General features: G+C 27.0%; 2 protein-coding genes across 3 annotated transcripts in view; one reads left to right on the top strand and one right to left on the bottom strand.

Annotated features, from left to right (window-relative positions):
* LOC111619738 (suppressor of lurcher protein 1-like) overlaps nucleotides 1–11,059 on the bottom strand; it is a 115,825-nt gene extending 104,766 nt beyond the window's left edge. Inside the window, exon 1 of the mRNA XM_023361543.1 lies at nucleotides 11,018–11,059. The gene's annotated coding sequence lies outside the window, so the exon portion shown is untranslated. The remainder of the gene's footprint in view (nucleotides 1–11,017) is intronic.
* A 235-nt stretch (nucleotides 11,060–11,294) lies between these two features.
* Nucleotides 11,295–27,336, top strand: part of LOC111619742 (protein held out wings-like) — a 79,957-nt gene continuing 63,915 nt past the window's right edge. Inside the window, exons 1-2 of one of the 2 annotated variants that reach the window (XM_023361554.1) lie at nucleotides 11,295–11,563; nucleotides 24,522–24,655. In XM_023361554.1, the coding sequence (XP_023217322.1) occupies nucleotides 11,440–11,563; nucleotides 24,522–24,655 (258 nt within the window). In that variant the 5' untranslated portion in view covers nucleotides 11,295–11,439. The remainder of the gene's footprint in view (nucleotides 11,564–24,521; nucleotides 24,656–27,336) is intronic. The other variant, XM_023361553.1, reaches the window with a different exon arrangement.

Genomic DNA, 27,336 nt, shown 5'->3' with positions numbered 1-27,336 from the left:
AATGTTACACTTTTAATATATTTTTCTATAAATAAATTCTGGAGGAATTTGACTTTATGTATTTTTACAGTTGGTTTTTTAAAATTATATTAGAAATTTTTAAAACGAAATTTTTATGGTTAAAATTTATTAATTATACCTTTTTTTTTTATACATATAATTTTATTAAGATGCAATCTATAAAATTTATAATATAAAAATACATTATTTATATTTTCGAAACATTGTATGCTTGTAAAAATATAAAAAAAATGAATAAAAAATAAAAACAAGAAGCAATTCTTATCGATTTTCGTTGAAAGTTTTCCTAAAACAGGATACGAAACATGAAGAATTTCAGGATAGTAGCAGACATTTGGCAAACAAGCTTTTCTCCTCCTTTTCCACCTTGTTTTTGAACACTATTTTTAACTTTTCTTCGTCAACGAGAGTGACAACAACACGTGTCGAAAGTCTCTCCTTTTTTTTTTTTTTTTTTAAGAAAAATATCTCTTTTGCAAAAAAACATAAAACATTAATAGCATTTCTTGTATCAGAAAAGTTTTATGCAGATAAAATTTTGAATGGAAAAGTTGAGATCTTGTAAATAACAATTTCAAAGTTTAAATATAAAATGTATTTTAAACTAATTTTACTTCTTGTTTTCAGTTTAAAATTACTTTATAAATTAAATAGAAGTTATTAAAAGACTTATTATTTATAAGATTCATAGATAATGGTCTATATTTCGAATATATTGAGATTATATATGTAAAACCATATGTTTATATGTGAAGAATTTTTTTGATGATATATTCAACCGATTTACAGTGTACTAAATTTGGCACAAAAAAATCGATTTTTACGAAAAGATGCAGCCACATTTCTATACTCCGTCCCTCAGGGATTTAAAAATAGCAATCATGCCAATTTTTCAAAAATTCGCAAAAGTTATCTTCGTAGGAAATGTGACTAAATTCGGAAACCAGTTATGAGTTGATGGGTTGATGGATATGTTAAATACGAGAACGATCACTCGCTATACACAGAATTTCAAAGATTACAGTTTATTATTAAATCTGTTCGTGTAATCATTATAACTGCTAATTTTTCTTATCGTTTACGCTATTAATAGTCGTATGGCAAACATTAAAAAGAAAGAAAACTAAATAAGAATCTTTGAAAATTTTAAAATGGATTTTACAATTTTTTTTTAATGTAAGAAATTTAAATCTTTGGGTTACAAATAGACAACGAACGGATAAAGTGTCATACTATAAGCACTAGAATAATATTCGTTAAAAATTCTTTTCAAACATTCAGGTGAAAAATGAGACTTTTATCTGGACTGAATATAAAAAATAACATGTTGCTTTCTTTATTCGTAAAAAAGGGAAGTAAATCATCGTCATATGAATTTAAAAAGTAAAAAAAAGAAAGGAACTATATACTTTAATGTTAAATCTAAACGATAACATAAATTCTACGATAAAATGATGGCCGAGAAAATGTAGAGATGGACATCTCGTTACTTTTTGATCGATATTTATTCAGGGAACACGTTGGATTAGATAGCATCTGGAATAAGAAGAAAGCACACTTTTGTCAATAGCAGAAATCGCAGAAAGCTCTAGAGAACTATCTCATTTTACAACTCAAATCAGATTTATTCTAAGAGGATACTCATCTGTTGATCGCAATTGCTTTAAAAGCATCATATCCATAATTCTTTTCCATATTTCGAAAATTTTATGGTCTAACAATACAATTTTTATAAATTTTAATTTTTGCAATAACTTTCTATAGCTGTATCTTAAATTTATTTAAAATGGAAAGGAAAAATATAGAGATTATAAATAATAATAATAAAAAAGGAAAGATAGTAAATTAACTACTGTCAAGCGTTTATTTCCCGTCTGACTAATAAGTTGTGAAATTACTTAAGAATTCACTACATGAATTTTTTAAAAATATTTATATAAAGTTAACTTTCTTATGCTTTATTTTTTAGTTAAATAGTTAACTTTCTTGAATTTAAAGAAGATTTTATGAGCCAAAAAAACACTAAAGATACTCATTGTAATACATTTTTAATAGACAAAGTTTACAGTTAAGTACGGTACATAATATTCAATTTACTACCGGTCAAATTTGTTTACTTTATTAAAAAATTATAATGATAGCCAGATAATAATTTGAAAATTTCCATATAAACATTAATTATTTATATAATCTATTTAATCGAAACTTTGACTTCGTTGAATATTCATACTCATAAATAATTTAGATTAAATAAAAAATAAAAATAAAACAGAGAGGCACTAAACGTTAAGGAAATAGTTAGATTTCTCTTTTATGTAGAATATTAGGCCCTAAATATTGTATAAAAATATTTTAAAATTTAAATTTTGACTTAATCAATAATATATAAAACATAATCAATATCTTCGATCATCACTGTTTGATATAGAATCTGCTTATTTTTGAACGTACATCTACTTTATTAGGTCACGATAATGTAAATGATACTAGTCTGGAGTTCTAGACTCAAAGGACACATAAATAAATTAAGAAAGTAATTTATATTTATTTATATAATCGAATTTCTAAATATTCGATCTAACTCATTTAGATTTAGTCACTGTTTATCACTGTAGCTTAATTTGTTTTCGTATTTTACAAGGATCATCTATTTGCTATTAGTGGTATTACTGTATAGAAGTCCTTTTTTATATACGTGTGTAAAAATGAAAATATAAATAGTCTATATTTACATTACACTTCTAATAGTTTTATATAGTCTATTTTAAATATTAATAGAAAAAATGAAATTATAATCTGTACTTACATTCAAACAAGAGCTATTTTTATATTGATAAATAAGCTTTTATCTTCTGTAGCTGGTTTGTGATTAAAATTACGAAAATGCTATTAAATAAACAGTAAAGAGAATTCGACGAAGGTAGAATTCGAACAAGTAACGGTTTTAGATTGTGAGAGGCCCTAGGAAAGCGTAGACTTACGGAGCTTCTTTATATAAGTTTATATAAAGTTCGTATCACGTTGCACATGATCTTAGATACTTGTTAGTAAGTACGATTTCCACTCAGTCGATTATTCTAAATTCCATACTTACTAATATCTAAGATCATATAGAATATCAAGTACAGTATTAGGGCCTCATACGTAAACAAATATAGGCCTATATTTATGAATGTATGAGGGCCTAAAATCGTTAAACCTTAAGCAAAAATTAGGTCGTACATGTCTAAACAATTATTGATTTGAATCCTTTATATTATAAAGAAAGAAGTTTGATAGGCATTTATTCTGTTCCACCCAAGCAAATTATAATATCAACTACATGAAAAAAATACTTATTCATAAATTAAGTTTTTCATATTTATTTAGTAATTATAATAGAATAAAGTAATTAAAACACACAAAAAAACTCTTGATTTTACTTCCGGATGCAAAATGAGAATGTAATTAATGAATTATAATTGACTTTTGTGTCAGATATACTGTAATTCAAAAGTTGTGCCTGTTCATTTTAATCTGCATCCATAATTTACATTCATTTAAAATTCGTAAGTATAATAAATAATTAAATATTTTGTTTCATTTGTTAAAAATAATTTACAAATTATATCATTACATATATATTTTTGTAATCAATATTTAATTAAAATTGCTAAGGTAAGATTTCCGTCAACAAACACAACAGAATCGTATCATCTGTAACAAAATGCAATGTAATATAGATATTTTTTAAAGAAATTCTTTTAATAAGTACGTTAAAAATTTAAAATTTGTAATCCAAGTTGATTCAAAGATAACATCAACTCAGATATACAGTCAACAGTCATCAGTTCATATGAAAAACAGCTATATTAAAGACGAAAACGAACAAAAGTTTAATTAAGAGCATACTTTTTAAAGCTTATTTTCTATTAATAATAAATTCTATATTCTCCGTGCGATATTAATAAATACGTTTTAAAAAATTAATTTAATTAATTAATTTTGTAAAACGTATTCATTAAACATTCAGTTTTAAAGTCAAATTTCGTAAAAAAGTAGTATTCGAGTTTAGTTAAATTTTAATTACTTACAGCATCTATAAAATTACTATTTGATAATTTTTAAAATATTATATTTAATTAACGAGAGACGTTTAAGGAAGAATACAGGACAGGCGGGGGAAAAGTAAATAATATAAAATTTTAATTCGAGTGCCATTCGGTATAAAATGATGCAAATTATATAAAATTTCAGCTCTAGTTCTTTCTGTTTACGAGAAGCTTGAAAACATTGACAAAGTGGATACAAAAGTTTATATTTTCTTAATTGTTATTAGCCTAATCATTATTATCTCTTTGAATAATTGTTATGTTTTCCAGAAAATTTAAAATATAGGCATAAAAAATTATGCACCATAAAAATTTAAACTAAAAATAAGTTTAAATTCAATATAGAAATATCCATATGACGTTATTCGTTCGAAGTAAATATGCTATTCAAACTCATTGCTAAATATTTACAGAATAAACAAACAATTAAATTGGATAGAGATGTTTATTCAAGATTAATGATAAATTTGAAAATTTAATGTTGTGTCAAATATTTACTATTCAAACTTTTGTAGCGTGGTATCATCCGAGAAAGAACCAAATTTAAATTGTGAGTTGCGTGACGTCAAACTCGGCTAATTATACATCCCTAAAGACACTCACTACACAGATAACTCATTGTTTTCATTATAAACTTAATCAATGGTTAAACTATCTAGTATCTTGGATCTTCGTATATTATCTACACTTGGATAATCAACTTGATGGATAATCGTAGAGTTAACTTATCTATAACGGAAAAGCATCACATATGAGAAATCAATGCCTGCAGCTGACTAAGATTACTTAGGCTATTTCTTTGAGTGGTCGCCATAACATGAATCAAAATCTCCACATGTTATAACTTAAATGATAAATATGTACATTTATTCACTTTATATAAATAAATATATTTTTTACTTTAGTATCTTATCGTTTAGACTTTATTAAAAATTTAGATGGAGATTTCTCGAGAATAATTTATCTTTATTTTATTATTATTTTTTCTTTTATTTGTATTACATGTTGATGTATTTGTTTTCTTATATTATCATTACTAAATTCTAGGATAATTTCTGTGTGAGCGAAGCCCATAAAGTTTCCTTTTATTTTTTTTGCCCAGAGCTTCGTATCATTAATAATTACTCGACCTTGCTTTTTGTATCTAACTCAACGGCCTTAATCAGTTTTCTTCACATTAGTATCATTCATCTCCATTAAAAGCAATAAAATTCATCATACATTCTCTAGTATTTCTGGCATTTTTTGCTTTTATATATTTAAAAAAATATATTTTAAGTATAACTTTAAATCATTAGCATTTACGAACGTTATTAATTTTATATACAATCATTGGAACCGAAAAATAAACAAATCTATTATTTATTTTTATTGTTTAGATCACTATATAAGATTTAAATGTTAAACTGAAGATTTTAAAAATATTTAAAGGTCAAATAGTATAGTCTAATCTTAGATCATGCCGACAAAAGAAAAATATTAAAAGGCTAAATGTAGTATGTATATTTGTAAAAAAGTATAAAAAGCAAAACTCAAACTGGCACCAGAACAAAGACGTCACGTGAAGGCAATGTCACTAGATTGTCAGAAACAACGTGGTAGAAATAAACTTAGTAGTATTTTCCCTCCGTCTCTCTTTTATATTCGAAAAGAGGGAAAGAAAAAGAAAAAAATATATTAAAAGAAGTTTGAAGAAAATGCAAATTTTAATGTCTCGAAAGTCTCTTTTAAGAGAAATATTCCATGCTAAAGATTTCTTTGGCAAGAGTCGACAAAATAATGCCATCAAGTTCATTTGCAATTCAAAATAAAACTTTAGAACATTAATTGCTGGAACATCTCGCCAAACGATCCATAAAATTTTGTTAAATTAAATAAAGATATATGTATATATATATAGATACAGTTTTAAAGATAATTTAACTAAAGTTTATTTGATTTTAATTTATAATCAGGGTAATATTTTCAATTGTACTTCTTGTTTTATCAAATTATAACAACTGATACAATATTTTGAGTTGTGTACGCACGCTGATAAATGTATTAATAATCGCCTGTAAACTTAACACTTAGTTTGTACCTGATAAAATTACACGTTATCATATTTACTGATTAAGTTAAAGTCAGTAAGTATTAGATAAGTAGATAAACTGAGAAGTTAACTAAGTTTAACAGAAACTGTAGAAAATAACATTTTATGGTTAAAGAACTTATTTTAACTATTATTTTTATTATTTTTCCATTAAATTATTTATTAATCATTTTAAATCATTCACTAAAACTTAAAAAAAGACATTTTTATGTATGATAATAACGATACATTTTATAAGAAAATAAAAATGTAATGATCGACACACAAGCCTACTTTAGATAAATATCTTTTTAAAATAGAAAATTTCGATAAATAAATATTTTAGAAATGGTGAAATTTTGTCCTTTGCCATTTTTTCACTGTAATTCTAGACAGGAACATAAAGTGACGTCAAAACTGGCAAAGTCACCAACGTTTATCCAGACTTGACTAATGCATAGAGTTATAACACTAGTAAGACTTGAACTCTTTCCAAACTTAAGTTTGAACATTTCTAAAAATTTCCTTTCATTTGGAAAATTATTCTATTCGATTGTATACATTTATTTTTATAGTTTTGTCAAACTATAATAATATTAATAATAATAACAACAAGGAATCAACTTGTTCTCATAAATATTTAAACTAAAAATTTAAAAAAAATTATATATAGCCTATAATTTAACTAAGTAGTACAGAAAAGATATATAAATTGCTAATATAAACAAAAATATATTTTATTTGTTTGATATAAAGTTATAATTTATGTAAAAATTACTTTAAACTAACTTCATTGATATAATTATATATTTTCATATTCAAATCTAATTTAAAATTGTCTTACAGAATATAAGTTTCAACTTAGTTTCAAATTTAAAAAAAAAAAATGCCTATGACATATTTAGACTGTAATTTTCTAATTTCATTGATTTAAAATTTCAAATTAAAAATAATAATGACCCGAACTTCTAAAAAGTAGGTTAATGCAGTGATATATTTTCATCCAACTTGGCCATTTTGAAGAGATATATAACTATGGAAACTTTTTGTTTTGAAAATTTTCAATTGCATATTTCGGTTTAGTTATAATAAACTAGATCTGAAAGAATCGTTAGTTGACCAGAGAAATTCATAGCGATTTCGAAGGATGAGGATCAACAAAAATCGTTTCTGGATTTTTCTGATAATGTGATCTGAACGCTATCACTTGGCCAGTAGATTAGGTGGATAAAGAATAAATCTAGCATTCTTCAACATAAAGAATGATTAGAACAAATCAAGCATTAGATTCTTATATTGATACGGAATAGGAAAAACAAATTTCGAGATAAAGAAATCAATAATAAAGTTGTACAAATTATTGAAGATTCTAAAAGTTTACGATTTTAATGTTATATATTGGCTATAATTACTTACTTTCACACCTTTTCCCTTAAGGAATTGGAAATAATCCAAAAAGACTGAATTAATTTAGCCCTAACATCTATAAGTTTACTGTATCCGTTTCCATATAACTACACTTATTCAAGCAACACAATTTTTGCTTCAGCCACATCAATAATTCTCTTTACACAAGCCGACTCCTTTTATTCAACATTTATTTTATTCTCGAGTATGGTACTTGGTCTTACTCCACTATTCTTAGCGCTCTTTTTCCCGATTACTTTTGATTTGTCCTATGATATAACCTTTTAATCAAATTCAATTCAATCGTTCTATGTGTCCAAACCAACACAAAGCTCTTTCAACGCATTTTCTGTACCACATTCATTAAATAAAGATAGATTTCTCCGGTTGCTGTTTTTTTATTTTGAATTAGGAGCAGGTAGACGAATAACTTAGGCTATAACAACCATTATTGACGTTTATTCCACGTTAAAAAAGAAATAAAAATGAATTAAACTTGTTTAATATTCACTGAGCTTTTCAATAATTGGGTTTAAAATAAAATAAACAAATTTAAAGTTGGTAAATTCATGAAAATGATATGATATTAAAATAGCTTAAAGCTGAAGCTGTAAATATATAAAATAAGAATTATAGTAAGAACAAAAAGAAAGAAAAAAAATCATGGATATAGAAATGAAATAATAATTAGATTTTTATTGAATTTTAGATGAAGACATCATCAACTTATGATATAAGTACATTACTTATATATAAAATTCTGATACATTTAATAAATGATAAATGATTCAAGTTCTCTGTCATAATCATTTTTTTTTTTATCATACTGAATTAGGCTACATCTACTTTTAACAGATATTTCACGATTTCAAAATTTCATATATAAAATATGATAATATCCCATAGGGAGATATTAAATCTACTATCGATCTAAATAAACCACAGTCAACACAGTCAACACTATATTTTTGAAAAGCGATTTTAGAAAATATTCGCATCATAAATTGATGACATAGGACATACATCATCGTTAAAAATTTAACTTTGGATTTATATTTAAATCAAAATATATGAAACGTAAAATAAATGACTAGATAAGTCTTAAAATGCTAATTATGAATTTAGAAAAATTCAACTGTACAATGTTATAACTTGTTTTTAATATAGTTTTCAGCATGTTTTTATACAGATCTGAATGTAATTGTGGTTTAAATAATAATATTTGTAGAGGAGAAGGTGGTATTATGGAACACTGCGGGTATTATGGAACCACCCCATTTCGAACTGATAATAAAGGCGAACTGTTGCGGAATGTGGCTGAACTGAACTAGGCAGACATCCATAGCAAGAGGAAAACCCGTTTTACTTCAGTTAAACAGTTGTCCGTATTTAATCAGCAAATTTGTTTTTTTTCAAAATTCGCAAGTTTTGAATGCTAAGTGAATTTAATTATTTTTAAAATATAAATCGTGTAGTTGTAGGTTCACTGGTGCATGTATTCCGTTCCAGAGACTTAGGGGTACGTATTAATCTGTGTGATGTTCACGTTTTTTAAATTTTGGTCTTGACAGACATAAGTTAATTCAAGATGGCGATGCGTGAAATACGGACCCCATTGGTGCTTTTACAGTAATATGGAACTCAACTCCTCCGAACTTTCTATTTGCAAGCAGACATTCCTCCAGAGCAATTTGTGAAAAAGACACTAGGTAGAAAGCCAATTCTTCCCGAGAATATCGAAAAAGAGCTGCTGGAATATATATTGTTGATGGAGGTCATATTTTTCTATTATAAAAGCATTTTTGCGATAAAATACATTGGAGTAAATAATTTGGTAATTATTTAACATTTTTTGTCCTTTCCTATTTGTTTTTGGCTACATTAAAGCATTTTTTTGAAAATATACAGTAAGGTTCCATATTACCACCCGATTTTCTCTAAGCCTACTTTCGGACTTTTTGTACAAAAGCCTTCAAAAACCATACTTATAATTACACTAGCGAAAAATCCAATTAGGAACATTTAGTTTACTAGTTACCGGTACTTTTCGCACAAAAACTGTGGATGTAGTTATGATACCTTGTTTACAATTCACTAAAATGTAATTGGGGTTCCATAATACCACCTTCTCCTCTACTATCAACTGTTTTAAACACTCTATATTATAAAAATCATGATTCTTAAGTATAGTTAGTTGTTTAATTATTAGAATTAATATAAATCAAATAAACATTTGGCATTAGTTACACACACACACATATGCATGCACTATTATTTATAAAGTATTCATACTCACAATCAATAAAACAAAAACATAAACCAGTGTATCATTTATCATTAAAGATATGAAGGAGTAGATAAACTACTGTTGTATAGCTATATCTGTATAACATAAAGGAAATATAACAGACACAAAACAATGATATTAATAAGTAATGAGCAAATATTTAAACAAAGATAAAATCAGTCATTAATATTAATAATTCTGTGCAACTGTCAAAATAATTCTGTGCAACTGTCAAATAAATTCGATAATTTGAATGATTAACAAGAAGATGAAAAAACTCTTGTCAAATTCATTGATTAGAAAAATACAAAAATTAATAATTTTTCTATAAAAGATATATGATTATCTAAAGAAAAAAACAAAACAAAAAGGAAACTTTACCATTAACAACCGTAATGAGTTTAATGACTTCCACAACATAAATCTTGATGTGATTATTAAACATTACAAATTATCAGATTATATTGGAATATACAGAGAAGTTTCAGCGTAAAATGATAATTCATGGGATAATTTCTCTTTTCTATGAGTAACAGTTAATTTATGTTCAGTTTTAAACATTCATCAGCTAATAAAACTGACGTGGAAGAAATTTTAAATTAACGATTCGTTAATACATATTTAGGCACGTTTTGTGTAAAACTAATAATCACTAGTGTTGGATGTTAAAAGGATTAAAATGCCGTCTCTTATTATTAAGAAAAATAATATTAATATGAAAGGAAGAAAAAAAATGATAAAACAGTTTAGGAAACTGGAAGACTAAGCTTGTAATTAAAAGTTTAAATTATAAAAAAAATTTTTATCCGATGAATTATTATCAGTGATTTTCTTTGTAATGAAACCTATAAAAAAATATTATAAAATTTTAAATCCGTTTTGTTAAAGAAAATATGCTTTAATCAGTTAGAGTAAAAATACTTTTAATTATGAAAACAAGCCGGAAATTTTTTTTATTTAATTCTAAAATGTATAACATTGCTATGCTTAACTCGCTACAACCCAGGGGGTCTATAAAATAGAAAAATTACCTCCTATAAAGCCGAGTATACTTTGTGGGAGTGTGTGAGAAATTCCGGTTTATCAGTAATTAAATTTTTTAAAAACGTTAAAAATGCATAAAATAACTTAATTATTTACTTTTTCCTGTCCGAAACGCTTCTAATGATGCACTTGATAATCAAGAAATTTTTTCCCAGTAAAAAAAAATCGATGTTATAAATTACGTATTTTTTTTTTAAATATAATTCAGCTTAATTAAATTCAGTCTTTTTTTTTAAATTAATAATAATAATATATTTACGACGAAAAATCATTTCAAATTAAATTAAATTTAAAAAGTGAATTTTAATCAATACTTATTTACTTAAAATATAAAAATTAAAATGTTTATAAATTCGGACAACTTTGGCGCTATGATCGCTAGTTATTTCTTCAGCCAGAAGCCATTTAATGGAGTCAATGTTCTGACAAGACAAAATTCTTTTTTTCTCTTTATAAGTGTTTAATATTAATTTAAAATCGTATAAGACTTAACTGTAAGTACGTACAAGAACTTAAAGATGACGGAAATGCTTACTACATCTGCTAATAAAGCAGATTACTTGGCACAGTTATTGAAAGATAAGAAACAAATTTCAGCCTTTCCTAATGTCTTTATGCATTTGGAAAGAATTCTTGATGAAGGTAAATTCCAGTCTTCTTTTTTCCCTTTACATTAAAAAAAGAAAAAGGAAATTTCCCTAACAAAATTGTTTTGTCCTATTACAGATTTGCATCATCATACATTTATAATTTATAATTTGATTTATATTAACATTAAAAAAAAAACTTTTAAGCTTTTATACTATTAAGGAAAAAGCATGATAATTTAAAATAAAAAAAAAAGAAAACATAACAAAACAAATGGGAAAGTAATAAGACAATTTTTTCCTTTACTCCTTAATGTTATAAGCATGTCAATTTTCTTTGTTTTTAGCTCATGCTGTTACTGAAAGGGACATTTGAGAATTTTCTAGTTTCTCTTAAATAAATTGAAAACTTTTAACTAATATAGATTTACTTTAATAGCATTATTGATAATATATTATCTATTTTTATGTTTCGGTTAGATTTAATAAGTTTATAAACATTTTTCAAAGTAATTGTTGAACTTTGCATAATTGGGTGTTTAAAAATACCTTTTACGGTGTTAACGTCGAAAGAAGAAATTAAATTGAAGGCGAATATTTATTTTGAATTATTATTTTAAACTTTATTGCAGAATTTTTTACTTAATACTATCTGCAAAAATAACTAGTTAATGAAATCTGTCATATATGATAGATTTATAAGCAAGTTTATAAGATGTAGAATTTACATGCTTAATGATATAAATGTTTTTGAATAACTACGGTATAAATTTTGATGTAAATGACATAAAATTAATGCTATGCAATATTTTTTCAATAATTCTTTATTAATGAAGTTTTTAAATTTTTCAAGTATAAATTGATATTTTATTATGGTGCTGGATTTAAAATGTAAAAGTTTAAAGCTTAAATAATTTTATACAATTGTATTTGTTTTGAAATATTTTTGTGAGATGTTTCATACAACAGAAATGTGAAGAAGCTAAAACAAAAATTTACCATAACAGTAAATTACTGACTACATTTAATTTGTAATATCTCGTGCAATAAATTTTTCTCGGAAAAAATTTTTAATTCGAAGGAAATTATAGATGGTAAGAAATATATTACAGTAAAATCATATTTACAAATAATTCAATAGTTACACTTCTGAAAGGTTATCAGTAATTTTTACTTTGTCTATTTATCTAGAAATTTTATCCTGTTTTATTTAATCTAAAACTAATTTTTATGATATGCTTTAGGTAGCAGAGATAAATATTATTTAAAACTTTGTTTTACATGATACTTATTTCACTTTCATGTTGACAAAAAAAAGGGAAGATCTTGAGTAGTTTGAGTGAAATTTTGGGTTTGATATGAAGTTTGTTGATTATGTCATTCATTATAAAATGTTGCATGACAGCTTTTTAATATTAACATAGCTAAAAGTTTAAATTGTGGAAATTCATTTTTCAGTATATTTTATTAAAGTCATATTTCACAGCATTATAATAAATTGTTTTTTTAAACAAAAAGTTTAAATCTTTTGGTATTAGATGTAAATTTGTAAACATTTTGTATATTATATACTTGTTATTTTATAATTACTAACATTGTATAATTAAAATGGAAAGAAGAGCAAACGTTGAAACTGCATTGCAGTATTTATTTTTAAAATTTTAGTATATTATTTACATGAAATATCTAATTCTAGCATGTGAGGATATTTATTAAAATGAAATGAATCATGTGAAAATGATTTTTTGTTTATTTTCTTTGTTGTTATGAACTGTTTTTTAAACAAAATTGTTATTTTTTAATTAAAATTTTCTGTACTTAATATGATTTATTAATTCAATAATAAAACATTTTGTAGTTGAAGTAATAAGAAGAATAATATAACTCTTTTATGTTTAATAGTTTTTATATGTAAATAAAAATACAAATTATGATTGATTTAAAATTTTATATATGCTACAGCTGATGGCTGTGAATTGGATAAAGCTAAGATTAGCTGGCTAATACTAACTTTATCCTAAGGTTTTGGTTAAAGCAAGTAAGTTTATTAATTTTTTTACTTTAACTGTAAAAAAACATGCTTTATCCAAATAAAAAGCAGATAAGCTGACATTATTCAAAAATAAGTGGTTGAAGCAAGAACGGAACTTAAAATTTGAGCTTTATTTGGATAATTTGGAGTTTATCTACCTGTTGTTTAGATAGAGCTGTATATAGATGTAGCATTTTTTATTGGCATGAGCATTTTTAGCCTTTACATGAGTAGTGGAAATGGTACTATGTTGCCAGGTCTGGCAATGTATTGAAAGACTTCAAACCAATTAACAATATGGCAATGATTTTTTTATGCTTATGATAAACTTCTTAAAAAACACTTGTAAACTCCAGGACTAAATAATAATAAATACAAGTGATGACAAATGCAAAAATAGGTCTTAAAAGTTTTTGTAGATACACATATGATCACATAAAAGGATATTGTGACACCACCTTTCTTTAAAAATAAGTGCCACAAAAAATGCAAAAATGTTAAAAACATCATCAGTGGATCTATGTTTTTTACTTGTGTTTATTTCTGGTATATATCATTTAAGATCTATGTATAGTACAGTATATATTGGTTTTTGTAAATCACTAAAAAGTTATAAATTTAAAGCTAAAAATCATAAATATTACTATTTATTATTGTACTTTGAAATTAAATCTATGATTTTTAGCTTTAAATTTACTATTTTTAGCTAAATTTAATATTTTATTGAAAAATGGCAAATTTATTTTTGCTCACATTTTTTTTTTATTCATTAGAGAAATAAATTGTCCATAGAGAATTGGAGAAAACACAAAATTCTTTTTTTAATTCATCTAACCTTCATTGGAAAGATTACAGATTATCCAGATAAAGTGGAATCCTAAATCTCATTTATCCAGAGTGGAGTAGATAAAGCTCAAATTTTAAGTTTTGTTCTTGTTGTTCTATCCATCTATTTTTGGATAATGTGTCAGCTTTATCTGCTTATGTTTGGATAAAGCATGCTTTATATGGTCAAAGTTCAAAATTATTACTTGCTTTAACCAAAAGATTTGGATAAAGTCATCACATTATCTAGTTAATTCTAGCTTTATCTGATTTACAAACTTTACCTGTGACACACACATTTTATATATATAAAAAGGATGTAACTAGAAATTTGAGTGTGGGCTACCTATAAGGCTGATGGCTTTAGTAGACAGCATAAGTTGAAAGGTTACTATAAAAATGCAATATTCCATAATCACTAGCAACACATTATTGTGTAATGAGCTGCTATATGCAAACAGTAGTAATTTACACACACCAATGCTCAATAAAAAAGAAAAAGCTGAACAATAACAAGTATTAAATTTTATTTTTCTTTACCTGTGGCTATTCATATAGTATTTGAGTCTGGTTTTCTGTTTCATTTAGTAGTTGTGACATTCTTTTTTTCTTTTTCCATGCTGTTTACTTTTTAACTTGAGTGAGGCAACAACAGTAGTGGCTGGCAGAGAGTGAGGGCAGAAGAGCATTAGTTTGGAAAATGCTAACTTGTTACATCCCTTACATATATAAATACTCAAATATATACACAAATAAAGGAATGAATAAATAAAATAAATATATACTGTATATATATATATATTTTTTTTTTTTTTTGAGTAAAAGTTGTAGTTAATCTTTGGTAAATTTAATTAAATTGGAATAAATTATTTAAAACTATATATTATTATGTATATAAAGTATATGTTTCACATCAAAAAGTGTAAAGAACAAATGCAAACATTATTGGAAATAGTTATTTCATGGGGTTATGAAGTAATTTACAGTTCAGTTTAACAAATTCTGGTAAAATTTTTGTACACTTTATCATGTGAAAATTAATGTTATGACAATGGCATTTTGCCAGGGCAATGGAGAAACTTTTATAGTTTGTGTTTGTTTCCAGGTGAATTGACTGTAGTAGTATATTGATTTCAGTAAATATCTATTTGAATACATTTCCTTATTCAAAGGTTGTACATTAAATAATTTAAAAATGAAAACATTTATTTAACAAATTTTAATTATACCAAAGCATTTTAATGTTTTTATATTTTTGGAATTATGGATTATGCTAAATTGTTTAATCATATAATTTAATGTCCATTTAATAAATAGAATTTTAAGTAGAAAGTATTAGGTGTATCTTTAAGAATACAGAATCCTGCTAGTCTGAGCTAATTGAAATAATGCAGAAGCAAGCAGTAAAACAGGCCCAGAAAAACAGAAACATCAATGAATTTTGTTTCTGTTTTTGTGTATCAGTACTGCATATAGATCTGTTGTTTTAATAGGCCATGTCAAACACTAATAAATATTTATATTAAACAGGAAAATGTTATGAAATAAGAGAATCATAAGGTACTGGAAAAATTTTTAAGGTTGCTGAAAATTTATATACTCCCATATTGTTGAAAATTATTTATTTCTGTTATTGATATACAATATATTAATCAAAAGAACACACATTTATGCAATTACTAACCAGAAATTTAAATTAATGAAAATATTAGAATTGTAGTTAGAAAAAGTTAAAATTTTAATGAAATTACTTGGAAAAGACTGTCACATGTGTAAATAATTTTCACAATGGTTGTTAATATGTTTAGATTTGCTACAACTCTTAAGGATTCTAGGTGATGTCCATTCTATAATTTTACTTGCAACAATGCCAAAAGAAAAACATTTGTGAGAATTTGAGAGGAGTCAAATTTCACCATTTTTGGAAATTGGATTTAATGGAACCAAAACTGGATTAAAAATTGAACAACCTAAAGTGTAGTGAACAGTTTTCTACATGATCCAGAAAATTATAGTACCAAAAACACAGGAGACCACAATTGTTGACAGTCAGTTAGAAATCACAGATTGTATAATTGTATCAATGGAATGTCAGTTAACAAATATTTGAATGACGTCATTGTTTACAAAAGTTTCTACTTTCTTATGATGTCATTGTTTTTAACAAAAGGCAGACGTGGAAAAATTGAAATAAAATAAACAAATAGATGTGATGCCTTAAATAATGCTGCCTTTGATTGACTAGACACAATGTAACACAAGAAGAGCCTGTCTGAACATAGCCTAGCGCAACAAGCGATGATGTTACCAACTTTGATACTATGGAAAATAGTGACATAAATCTTACTTTACTTACAATAAATACTGAACAAAATCTATTTGTCCAGTATTTATTGTCTCAAGTTGTTTTTTTTTTTTTCAAAAACAAAACAAAAAAAAATCTGAGTGAGCATGTAGAAATTAAGATGAGTCTTAGATTCGTATATATAAACAATACTATTTAATGTGTCTCATTACAGCACACATTTTTAATGTATTTGACAGTTATTTCCATAAATAAATATGAATAAAATCTTCATTTAATAAACAGTTAAACTTTTGGTTGCAGCCAAAGTTTACATCTCTAAAACATGAATGTTGAGTGCCACTATCTTGTAAGCGACATTCACATTTTAGAAATGAAAACTTCGACCGCAACCTTGCTATTATATTCTTTTTATTCTGAGAAGTGCATCTTGGACACCTTCAGTCCCTCTTCACACTAATTAATTTATAATAATTATAAATACAGTTTATTTAGACAAATTATAAATACGCTGTATTGCGGTTTTGAAAAACTAAATTGTAAATAATTATTTCTTCTGTAAATTCTTTATCAGTTGTCACTTTTTGTGTTACATTCAGAGTAATTTCTATTTTAAATTTTTAAATATTTAATTTTTCTTTTTCTTCCTTTTCACAATTAATAAGACTGTTGAATATAAATTTAAATTTCTACATAATTTAAAAAAAAATGTAAAAAAGTCCTGTAGTGGTGTAATAAGTCTAGCGGTAAAGTAAAGCCAATCGTAGTGCTCACAAGCCCTTCAGAAGACTAGACAAAAAGCATATCATAGTAACTATGGAAATATGACAACATAATTTAAAAATTATTAAAACTTATTACAATATTGAAATATATCACTTAATCATTTTCTGTAGTTAGTTTTTGCATTCAGTTCATTTTTTTTATAAACAGCCAATTTTCTACTGCATCTTGTCATAAAACTTCTTATCCGTTTTACACTACAGGTATCTCTTCCTTAATGCAGGATTCGATTAACTCACAAAATTGTGGCAATCCATTTTTGTACACAGCAGAAATTTTAATTAATGCCACTTTAACAGCTGTGTTTACTTAACATAGATGTTTTTCTCAGCAAATATGGTGTTGGTGAATTTGCTATTTTTGTTTATTAAAATAAAAATATTTGTTGTTAACTGAAAATTTGTTCTAGTGGATTGCTGATTGTTCAGTCAAGTACTGAGATACCAGTACCTCTGTATTTGATTAACACGATTTTGATATATGCATAGCATCAAGGGATTAATTAACCACCTTAATCAATGGATACCTATATTAAAATAAAAACAAATTCTATCTACAAAGGTTGTTATCTCTCAGTGATTTAACATTTTATCTTGCATATGTTTGTTACATCATTATCTACAATTAATTTTTCCAAATTTCATTTAGTTCTAATTCATTATTTAGAATAAGTTTATTAGCAGTATTTAAGTCTTATAAGAGAAGATAATTTAGATAAATCTTTATATAAAGAAATTATATTTTCCAGGTTTATTTTGCAAACATTGGTATTATAGTGATAGGCTATTATGGCATTTTCATAATTATATATTATAGCTATAATATGTTCTTTTAATCTGTCTTATAATTTTCTACCAGTTTTATGTATACGGTACAACTTTTCATTATTATTATTGTATGGGCACGTTATTTTGTATATATGTTTTGTCTTTAATATTTGTTGGGTTATCTACTATCTTAGTTTTTATTTTTGTATGGAGTTTCTTATTTTATTAAGTTCTGTTGTTAATATTATGATTTAATTTATAATCAAATTTTTAAATTACAAAAATAATTATCAAGTATATGGAGAAAAGGGATATATTGTGTATATATTCTATTATTTCTATCATTATTGTATTTTTGTACCAATTATTTAATATATTTATACGAATGGTTATTTAATTTTAATATTTTAAATACTGCTATTTTTTTAATCTGTGTTATATGATTTTTAATTTTATTTATGTACATTTTAAAAATATTATATTTCATATTTAAAGCATTTCATTGAAAATGTAATGCTTTATTTATATTGACTGGTTTTTTACATCTCTGTACAGTTAAGTTGTATTTAGATCTTTATTATAGTAATGTCTGAATAGTTTTTTCTTTCTCTACTCCAAATTGTATTTCTTTATATGGTATGACCAAAAGTCATTTGCCAAATGAGGAAAATCACTGTTCTTATTATTTCAGGTACAGTAATGACCAGAAGTGATCATGCTGACTCCTGAACTATAAATTGAACTTGTTTTTATTGTGTGAAGACAATAACAGAACAACATGAGAAGCTGTATCCATTGTCGCAACCCACACCTTCAAAAGCCTTCACATCAAGCTGTTGGCAATATCCTAGCAAAATTTAAGAAAACATTTAATTTCCTGGATAAAAACAAGCTCCACTTGTAGTTTAGAGGTCAGCATGATTACTTCTGGTCATTATTGCACCTGAATCAATAAGAACAGTGATTACCTCCATTTGGAAAGTGATTTTTAGCTATATTATATTATTAATTTGATTTAAGATTGTCTGTCTGTAGTACTGCTGTCAAAAAGAATGATCCTATCATATACATATCTTATGTATATTTTTTATACATCATAATCCCTTTAATATTGATGAAGTAATAAATACAGTCGACCCCGTATAAGATCATTGATTATTCCGTTTTATATGAATTCCATGTTGTACAAGTCACTTAAATTTTACAAATATGTGAGCCGTTCACAGCCCGGTACACGTATTTGTAAAATCTAAGTGACTCGTACAACATGGAATTCATATAAAACGGAATAATCAATGATCTTATACGGGGGTCGACTGTAACATAAATTATCACAAGTTTTGCTAATTTTGGAACTGTAGAACTGTGTTGTTTGAGTTTTCATATATATTCATATACTTAATTTTAATAAAATTTTTCAAGTTGTTCATTACTGTATATTTAGTATCAGTTAAAGGTTTACCTTTCTCTACTGTTTTGTATGTTTTTACATTAATCTGATGTTAAATTTCCCTATTCTTTTTATATTTTGTTCTAGAAGAAATTCTAGATATTTTGTTCTAAATGAATTCTAGTCATATTGGTATGAATTCACATTGATACTGCCACTATTGTCAAAATTAGCCTGTGTCATAATTTATTCTCTATCTTGCTAATGTTTGAAACTATTTCAGGTTCTTTCTGGAGATTGTGTCAATAATAAAATCTCCAGGATCATCAGCCCACCAATGGCCAAGTAGTTCTGTTTCTCAAACACTGGGAGTTTGGTCATCAGTTCTTGCCTCGCTAGGACAGGCTGGCCATGTTTGTTTTCCAGGTTTTCTCCATGTCAGTAATGCCTGAATAGGGACCAGTTATCCTTAAAAAGACCTCCTGGATGGCATCCCCCTAGGCTGATTGCCTAAGTTTTGCATTGCTGTGACTTAACAAAACAAACCATCAGGATCATCTAAATTTAATTTTTTTTTCACTAAATACTATAGATTTCTATTCTACTCTCCATGACATACTCTTTCACGCCAGCTATTCTTACTACCATTTTATCCTTGGTAGACTTTGTGTCTTTCTTTTTAACTTACTCTAGATGTTTACTGTCCTTTGCCATTTTTCAAATTATATATTGTAATATTTTGATGTCATTCCTAGATGTGATCTGCCTTGTTGAAGTATTTTATGATGCAATTTCTCTTGGAATTTTGTTTCTTTGATAGTAAGCTACCTTAGACCTGTTGGATGCTGAAATTTCTCTTAAATTTAAGTAACTGTAAATAACTTTCTTTGATTTTACTGTTTTTTTGCAATTTCAGTCACAAATAAGCCTGATTCAACAAATGCTGTAATTTTTTCCCCCTTCTCATTGTTTACTTAAGATGCTTTTTCCTGTTTTTCTTAAAGTTTGATTAAATATGCTAATTAAAGTGGAAAAAGCTGTCTGCTGTTTGAAATATATAGTATGTGCTCTACTCCATCTTTGTAGATTGCCCAAGTGCCTTAATTTATCAATCCAGTCCAACTTTGACCAGCTTTATCCCTGTTCAGTCAGTTGCTAATATTTCAAGGCAGGAGGTGGCATATAATTTTTGAATATGTTGTTACGAACACTCCAAAACATATATACAAACAGTAGGAAAACAAGATTGTGTAGGAATTTTTTATACAATTGCAACTTTTATGGTTATGTTGCCTCCGTTAAAAATGGGACAAATAATAAACAATTTTACTCCTCAGTGTGGTCTGTTGGCAGATTTTTATGTCACAAAATGAATTGCTCAAAAATAAGTTGGTCAACTTTAGTTTTCTAAAAGTTTGGAAAAACAATTTGTTGTCACCAACAACCAATCAGTGAACATTTTGGATGATACTAATGCCAGTTTACAAGTACAGTAGTGTGAAGTGACATTTATCATCATATTCCTTTCATCGCTTTCTTTATTTTTGCTAATAAAAAAAGCAATAGCAGTACACCTCTTAACAGCGGCAGCTATTGTTTGGAAATGCTATATCATGTGACTGGTTGCTGGAGAAAAATGTTGCCTAGTGTTTGCTCTCTCCACAAACATCATTAGGCAACAAATCTGTCTGCCAACCATGGTTAGCAGTAAAATTGTGCAGTGTTTTTAAGAGTGATGATAAGCTTGCCAATACCCCAAAGTACTGTGGTACTTAAACTTTTTAAAATATGAGTACATGAGACTATGAAACTTTCATGAAATAATTTGATTTATACAAATTTTGATTACCAACTGCTAAACAATTTCATTTTCTATCTGAAAAGTTTACTCAAAATATTTAACACTTTTCTGACTGAAAATAACCAAAACCACAGGTATTTGCAAGGGCTCTAGCCACTCAGCTACTTGCCATTTCTAGGATAGAACTTCTAGACTTATAAGTTAAACAGTCAATTTTCAGCAGCCTGTTTTTCAGAAATGCTTGAAAAGTGGGTGCTATTATTTGGACAAGGAACTATTTGTGTTTAGGGCTACATGCTCACAAAGTTTCATTTGAATTGGTGATGCAAACATCTGGCCATCTCCTTGTTAGTTGTGGACATGATAGTTTCTTCATTAAATATACTTACTATGTCAACTATAGATGATGGATCTAAGCCTGTGTTTTTCAACTTTTTCACACCTGCAGACTGGCAAAAATAGGAATAATATTTTGCAGACTGGCAGAAGGTTAAAGATAAATTTTCTTAGATTTAAACTGTTTAGATGTGGGTGATGCACATGACTGTCGTAACTTTATTTAAACAATTGCAATAATAAAAAATAAATAAAAACTGTTAATAAGATTTTAAGCTTGTAATTAATATAATTTTGTCATTACAAAATTTCCTGCTAGTCTATGAAATTTCTCACGGACTGGCAGGAAATTTCCACAGACCATGGGACCTATTCTGTGCTTTTCCGATAACTCAACGAGAGTGATACACAAGATATTCAATAAGTTCCCTTAGCAAAAGGCATTTAACGAACCTTAGACAAATTGCTATTCTGTGCTCCACGTTAAGTGGGTTTCGCTACGGGTAGTCGGTCGAGATGAGTCTGGGTTCTAGGCTATAGATAGCTGTTACGCTTTAACTAATCACAGTTTAGTTAACATTGTATTTTTGTCATGTGCAGTCATATGACAAAAATACAGCATTGTTGTGTACCAGTGCTAGTGAAATAGTTTTGTTTTAAAATGTCAAAGAAAGGCCAACGAAGCCAGCAAACTACAAGTCGGCAGTTTGAGATGCTCATTAATTTTATAGAAGACAACCCTAAATTAATGTCAGGGATGTTATATGCTTTCTTTACCATAAAATATTGCCAGAAATTGTGGCAAGAAATAGCCGATCATCTGAATTCCAATGGAGTCGGCTCACAAAAAGATCTGGAAAGATGGCGAAAAGGAACTGAGAGCTTAGAACAGGGGTCGCCAAAGTGGTCTATATCGACTCCCAGGGGTCGATATAACATTATTGAGGGGTCGATGAAAAGACTAAAACTTACAAATTTTGAACCGAATATTGGTAATCTTGCTAAGGATTATCAAGCTTATCCATCTTATTGATTATCAGTTACAAAAATTATTAACATATGTACTGTACATTAAATGTAAAAAATATAAAATTAAAAGATATATATTAAAATAGTAAGCGCTTTTTGTTTTTGCTTGAAACACAAACTTTTTGGTGGGGTCAATGTGAGGTTTCGAAAAGTTGCAGGGGGTCGACGATAAAAAAAGTTTGGAGACCTCTGGCTTAGAATATAAATATATGACTATCATTTTAATTTATACATATGCAAATGAAACCTATTTCAGAAATAATGTTCATGCTATAGCTACTTACTTTAAATTTTAACAAGAAAACAATTACATTATTCATATAATATTCATAAATACTTAAGGTAATTATGTTTAAGCAATACAACAACATAGTTTATTAACTCTGTCTCTCTAATTGCTTGTGAAGTAAAATCATTCTTATACCAAAAGACGTGTGTTTATGCTTTCGTTACGTTCCTAACGGCAGCTTGAGAGTGACCGATAATAAGAGCTTAGTTATCGCACGTGGCTATCGGGACTAAATATGGCTCAGAATAGCATTTTCACAGTTGATTAAATGTGAATCACGTGGTTCCAATAGAAACTGGTTTTTATCGTATTCGTTAGCTTAACAATACTACTCAGAATAGGCCCCCAGTGCTGGTTTGCAGATCCAAGGTTGAAGAACACTGGTCTAAGCCATCCAGCTCCAAAGAATAACAAGTAAAACTAGAAACAGTGAGGCTCATCCTTTATCTTTTAGAAAGAAATGTTTTGACAAGTGAGACTTATCCAGTGTTAAATTAAACAGTTGCACAAATTCAAAAGCTTGTAGCTCTTTTGATTTCAAAAATATACATTTTGTGGGTTTCTTAATGCCCCAAATACTGCAGAGTTTAAATGTGTTTTTATTCATATATCTGAAAGGTTTCTTTGGACCTTCATATATGAAAGGTCCATGTGTAACTGGCCAGTCATTTTCTAGTGTTTATCATCATTATCATCATCTATTATTTGAGTCCAGTTTCATCCAAATCCCTAATTACCATTCATGACCTCTCCTCCTCATTTTATAAAATTTTTTGGTTTTTTTCTGTTAATGTGATGCCAGTTGTAACTTTAATCTGATGTGCAATACTGTCATCCATGTCACTCTGCTGAGACTATCCAATTTAACTATTAACTATTTAGTCCACATGACTGTGCTGGCTTTGAGTAGCACACTGGTTGTTAATGTTATATAATTTTATGGCATGTGGGGGCTCACCCACACTCCTTAAAATTAGAAAGTGATCAATAATTTAAGTGCTTGCTATTGCTCACAGGGGTGAACAATAGCAAGCACTGAAGTGCATGACTACGTGTGAAGCATGTAGAAGAGGCATGATACTGATACATGTTAAAAATTGATCTTTAGAGCTGATTTTATAATGAAGGGTTCAAAATTCTGGGGGTGGTGCAAAACCCCTCATTTAGAGCTTGAATCTTACCATATCAGCTGGTATCCCATTAACAGAAAAGTACCAATTTTTCTTTTTGAGATTAAAATTTTTTTTGTAAGAAATTTGTTTACATTCTAGCATTTCATATCACTGAGACCAATGTAGTTTTATTATATTTGATTATTAGAAGTATTCTGATTTGTTTTCCATTAACTCTTTTAAACAGAATATGAAACAACGTTGTAGGTGTAATAATTAATTTATTTTAGTTTATTATTATTATTATTGTCATATTGCAAATAGTTTCTTGTTTTATTTTTCAGAAATTGGTAAAGTTCGAAGTTCTTTATTCCAAAATAATGGAAACAAAAAAGAACCATTATTATTACCAGATCCTGAAGGACCAGTAATTTCACTTTCTGAAAAGATTTATGTTCCTATCAAAGAGCATCCTGATGTAAGTTGTGTATATTTAAATAAATATGTGATTCAAGAATGCTGTTAATTTGAATGTTAACTTTTTAATAAATTTTTTTGAATATTTTATTTAGATATAAATGCTTGTCTTTCTATATATATTGTTGCAAAATATTCTGTTGCTTTTGACAAGTTGTGTTTTACAAAAGTACTCTAAATTTAAAAATAATTACATTTTATATAGTTGAGATAGAATACAAATAATAAATTATTAGCTGTACAGAATATTTTGGACCCAAAAAAAATTCCTGCTTTGAAACTCTAAACTTTTTGTGTAAATTTTATTAAAATTATAAATATAGTAGAATTAGAACCTTGATTAACTGAAATAACATGGACCAATGTTATCTTATATAATCAAAAACTCATAAAAAGAATGATCACATTTCTGATTGAAAATTACAAATGTACCTTACCTTAGTGAATATAATCATGTATAAGAAAGAACAACTGTTTTTACATTATTTTATTATAAGCTAATATGTACAATAGTTTGTCTTAATAATAAGAATGTGTGTTATTGTAGTTAAATTTTTATATGAATGGTTTGTTTCATGTTGAAGTTAAATGATAACATGTAACAAAAACAAATCATTTTGGAATGCATGTTATTTTAAACTTTTATGAATTACATTATAAGAAAAGTAATGCATTTACTTACAGGTTCGCCTTGGATAATCAGGGTCTACTGGTATATAGAATATTCATTTATGTATTGATATATGAAAAAATTATGTTGGTTAAATTTGTCAAAAGCAATATTTTATGTAATTTAATCTGCCATTTAATTAGTTGTTCAGATAGTTTAGAACTTGTATTTTATTTTATACAGGACAAGTTAAAAGTCTCTTCTGTCCCTTTCACTTCAAAAGCACTAAAAATATATTAATTTTGTTAATATAGTACAGTACATAGGAAGTCACGCATGGAGAATTGGATGGAACATTTTTGTTGACCTTAAATGATTTTCAAGGTTACTTATGTTGTAATTTTTACTTTTCTGGCTCAGTTATACATAACAGAGGGAAAGTATGGTGATGAGTCAGAAAATGACCCCCAAGATTTTCACATTTTTGGACTCAGAAAATTTTGAAATGTCAAGAAAAGCAAAAAAAAATTTGAGGTTTTTCCCCTCTGTGTGTATGGATTTTAGTGTATATGGGGCATGATTTTATTCAACCTCTTCAAAACTTAATAAACTCGTGTTTTTTGTCAAAAATTTCTGAAATTTTTGCAGGGAGGTTTGTCTATTAGGGGTATTAATGCTATTAAATTTTGGTGGTTAAAAGTCAATGGGGTGGTGAGATAAAGGGGGTCATGTATCATGTCTCAAGTAGGGTCAGACTTAATGGCAATTTTATTTATTATTAGCATTTACAATTTTTTATAAAACTTATTCCTAACTTCAAAATTAAGCTTTTTGCCATTTTATAATAATTAAAACTATAAAAAGTTTTTAATAATAAAATATGATACCAAACATGCAGTTTTAAATGATGCTGGGAAAGTTAAGCAAATAAATAAAGCTAGATTTTTTAATGAACAGTGATAACATAAAAGTTCCAATAACAAAGTTAAAGAGCATTATTTAATTAGTCTACAACTGTTTTCTGGATTCTTAATTAGCAGTGTGTAAACAGATGTTGGTGTTCCTTTTAAAAAAAAATGAATTTTAAATTCATGAATAAACTTAATTGTTTTAAATTATTATGAAAATTATTTTTAACGTTAGCCTGGGCCATCTCTAACAACAAACACCTCATGAACATTAATACTTCCTGTGAGTACGTACACCACAATGTACCATTCTAGATTACCATCACAACATGCTACCAATATATAAAGAAATAGCAAAATACGGGGATATACAATTAACATATAGATGCAACTGTATCATCTTTATTATCCTTAAAGATGGGAAGGATCGTAACAACTTGCTCAGAATTCCAGGGATTTATAATGTTCCCATGAGAGATGATAGATTTGACAACAACCTGGAATATATAGGCTCAACCTTACACTCGCTCAAAGTTAAATAGCAGAACACAAATATGATATAAATAAAAAGAAAAACAGCACTGCACTGGCCCCTTACGTGTCTGATAACGATGTTCAACTATATGCCTACTCAATGAAGCAACTATAGTCAAAACATCTAGCATCCTGAGTACATAGAAACCCTGGAGGCCATAGAAATTTTTAAACCAGAGAACAGGCTCATTGTATCAACTTTAAAAAGGATCAATAACTGTCATATGCTTGGAAAATGCTATATGTACATACATGAGAACTATGATGATGCAAACATGATTGAGTCATTGTGATAATATAATGGATAAAGGTTTTTTGATGTTTATTTTTTGCTCTTTATACAAAAATTTGAAAAGTTTCGTTTTTTCAAAATATGTTAACATTCAAACGCATTTCATTTCATGTAGACCTGAGGAAGATCTCAACTAGATTGAAAACATTTGTTTTTAAACATTTTATTATCATTAAACAATACTGGAATGAAAGAAAGCTCTAGTTGAATGTGGTTTTATTCAGTGTTACTTTCCAGTCTCATTTGTTATGAAGTGATTTCTTAATATATTTTCAGTACTTTCATAATGAAATAAATGGATGCAGGAGACTTTTGACTCATATATATATATGTATATA

The sequence above is a fragment of the Centruroides sculpturatus genome, unplaced genomic scaffold, assembly GCF_000671375.1.
Source record: "Centruroides sculpturatus isolate CEXI.00-Female unplaced genomic scaffold, Cexi_2.0 scaffold88, whole genome shotgun sequence".
In the NCBI taxonomy this organism is placed as follows: domain Eukaryota; kingdom Metazoa; phylum Arthropoda; class Arachnida; order Scorpiones; family Buthidae; genus Centruroides; species Centruroides sculpturatus.
Note: the sequence above shows the minus strand (reverse complement) of the source record. Positions and strands in the feature narration are given on the sequence as shown.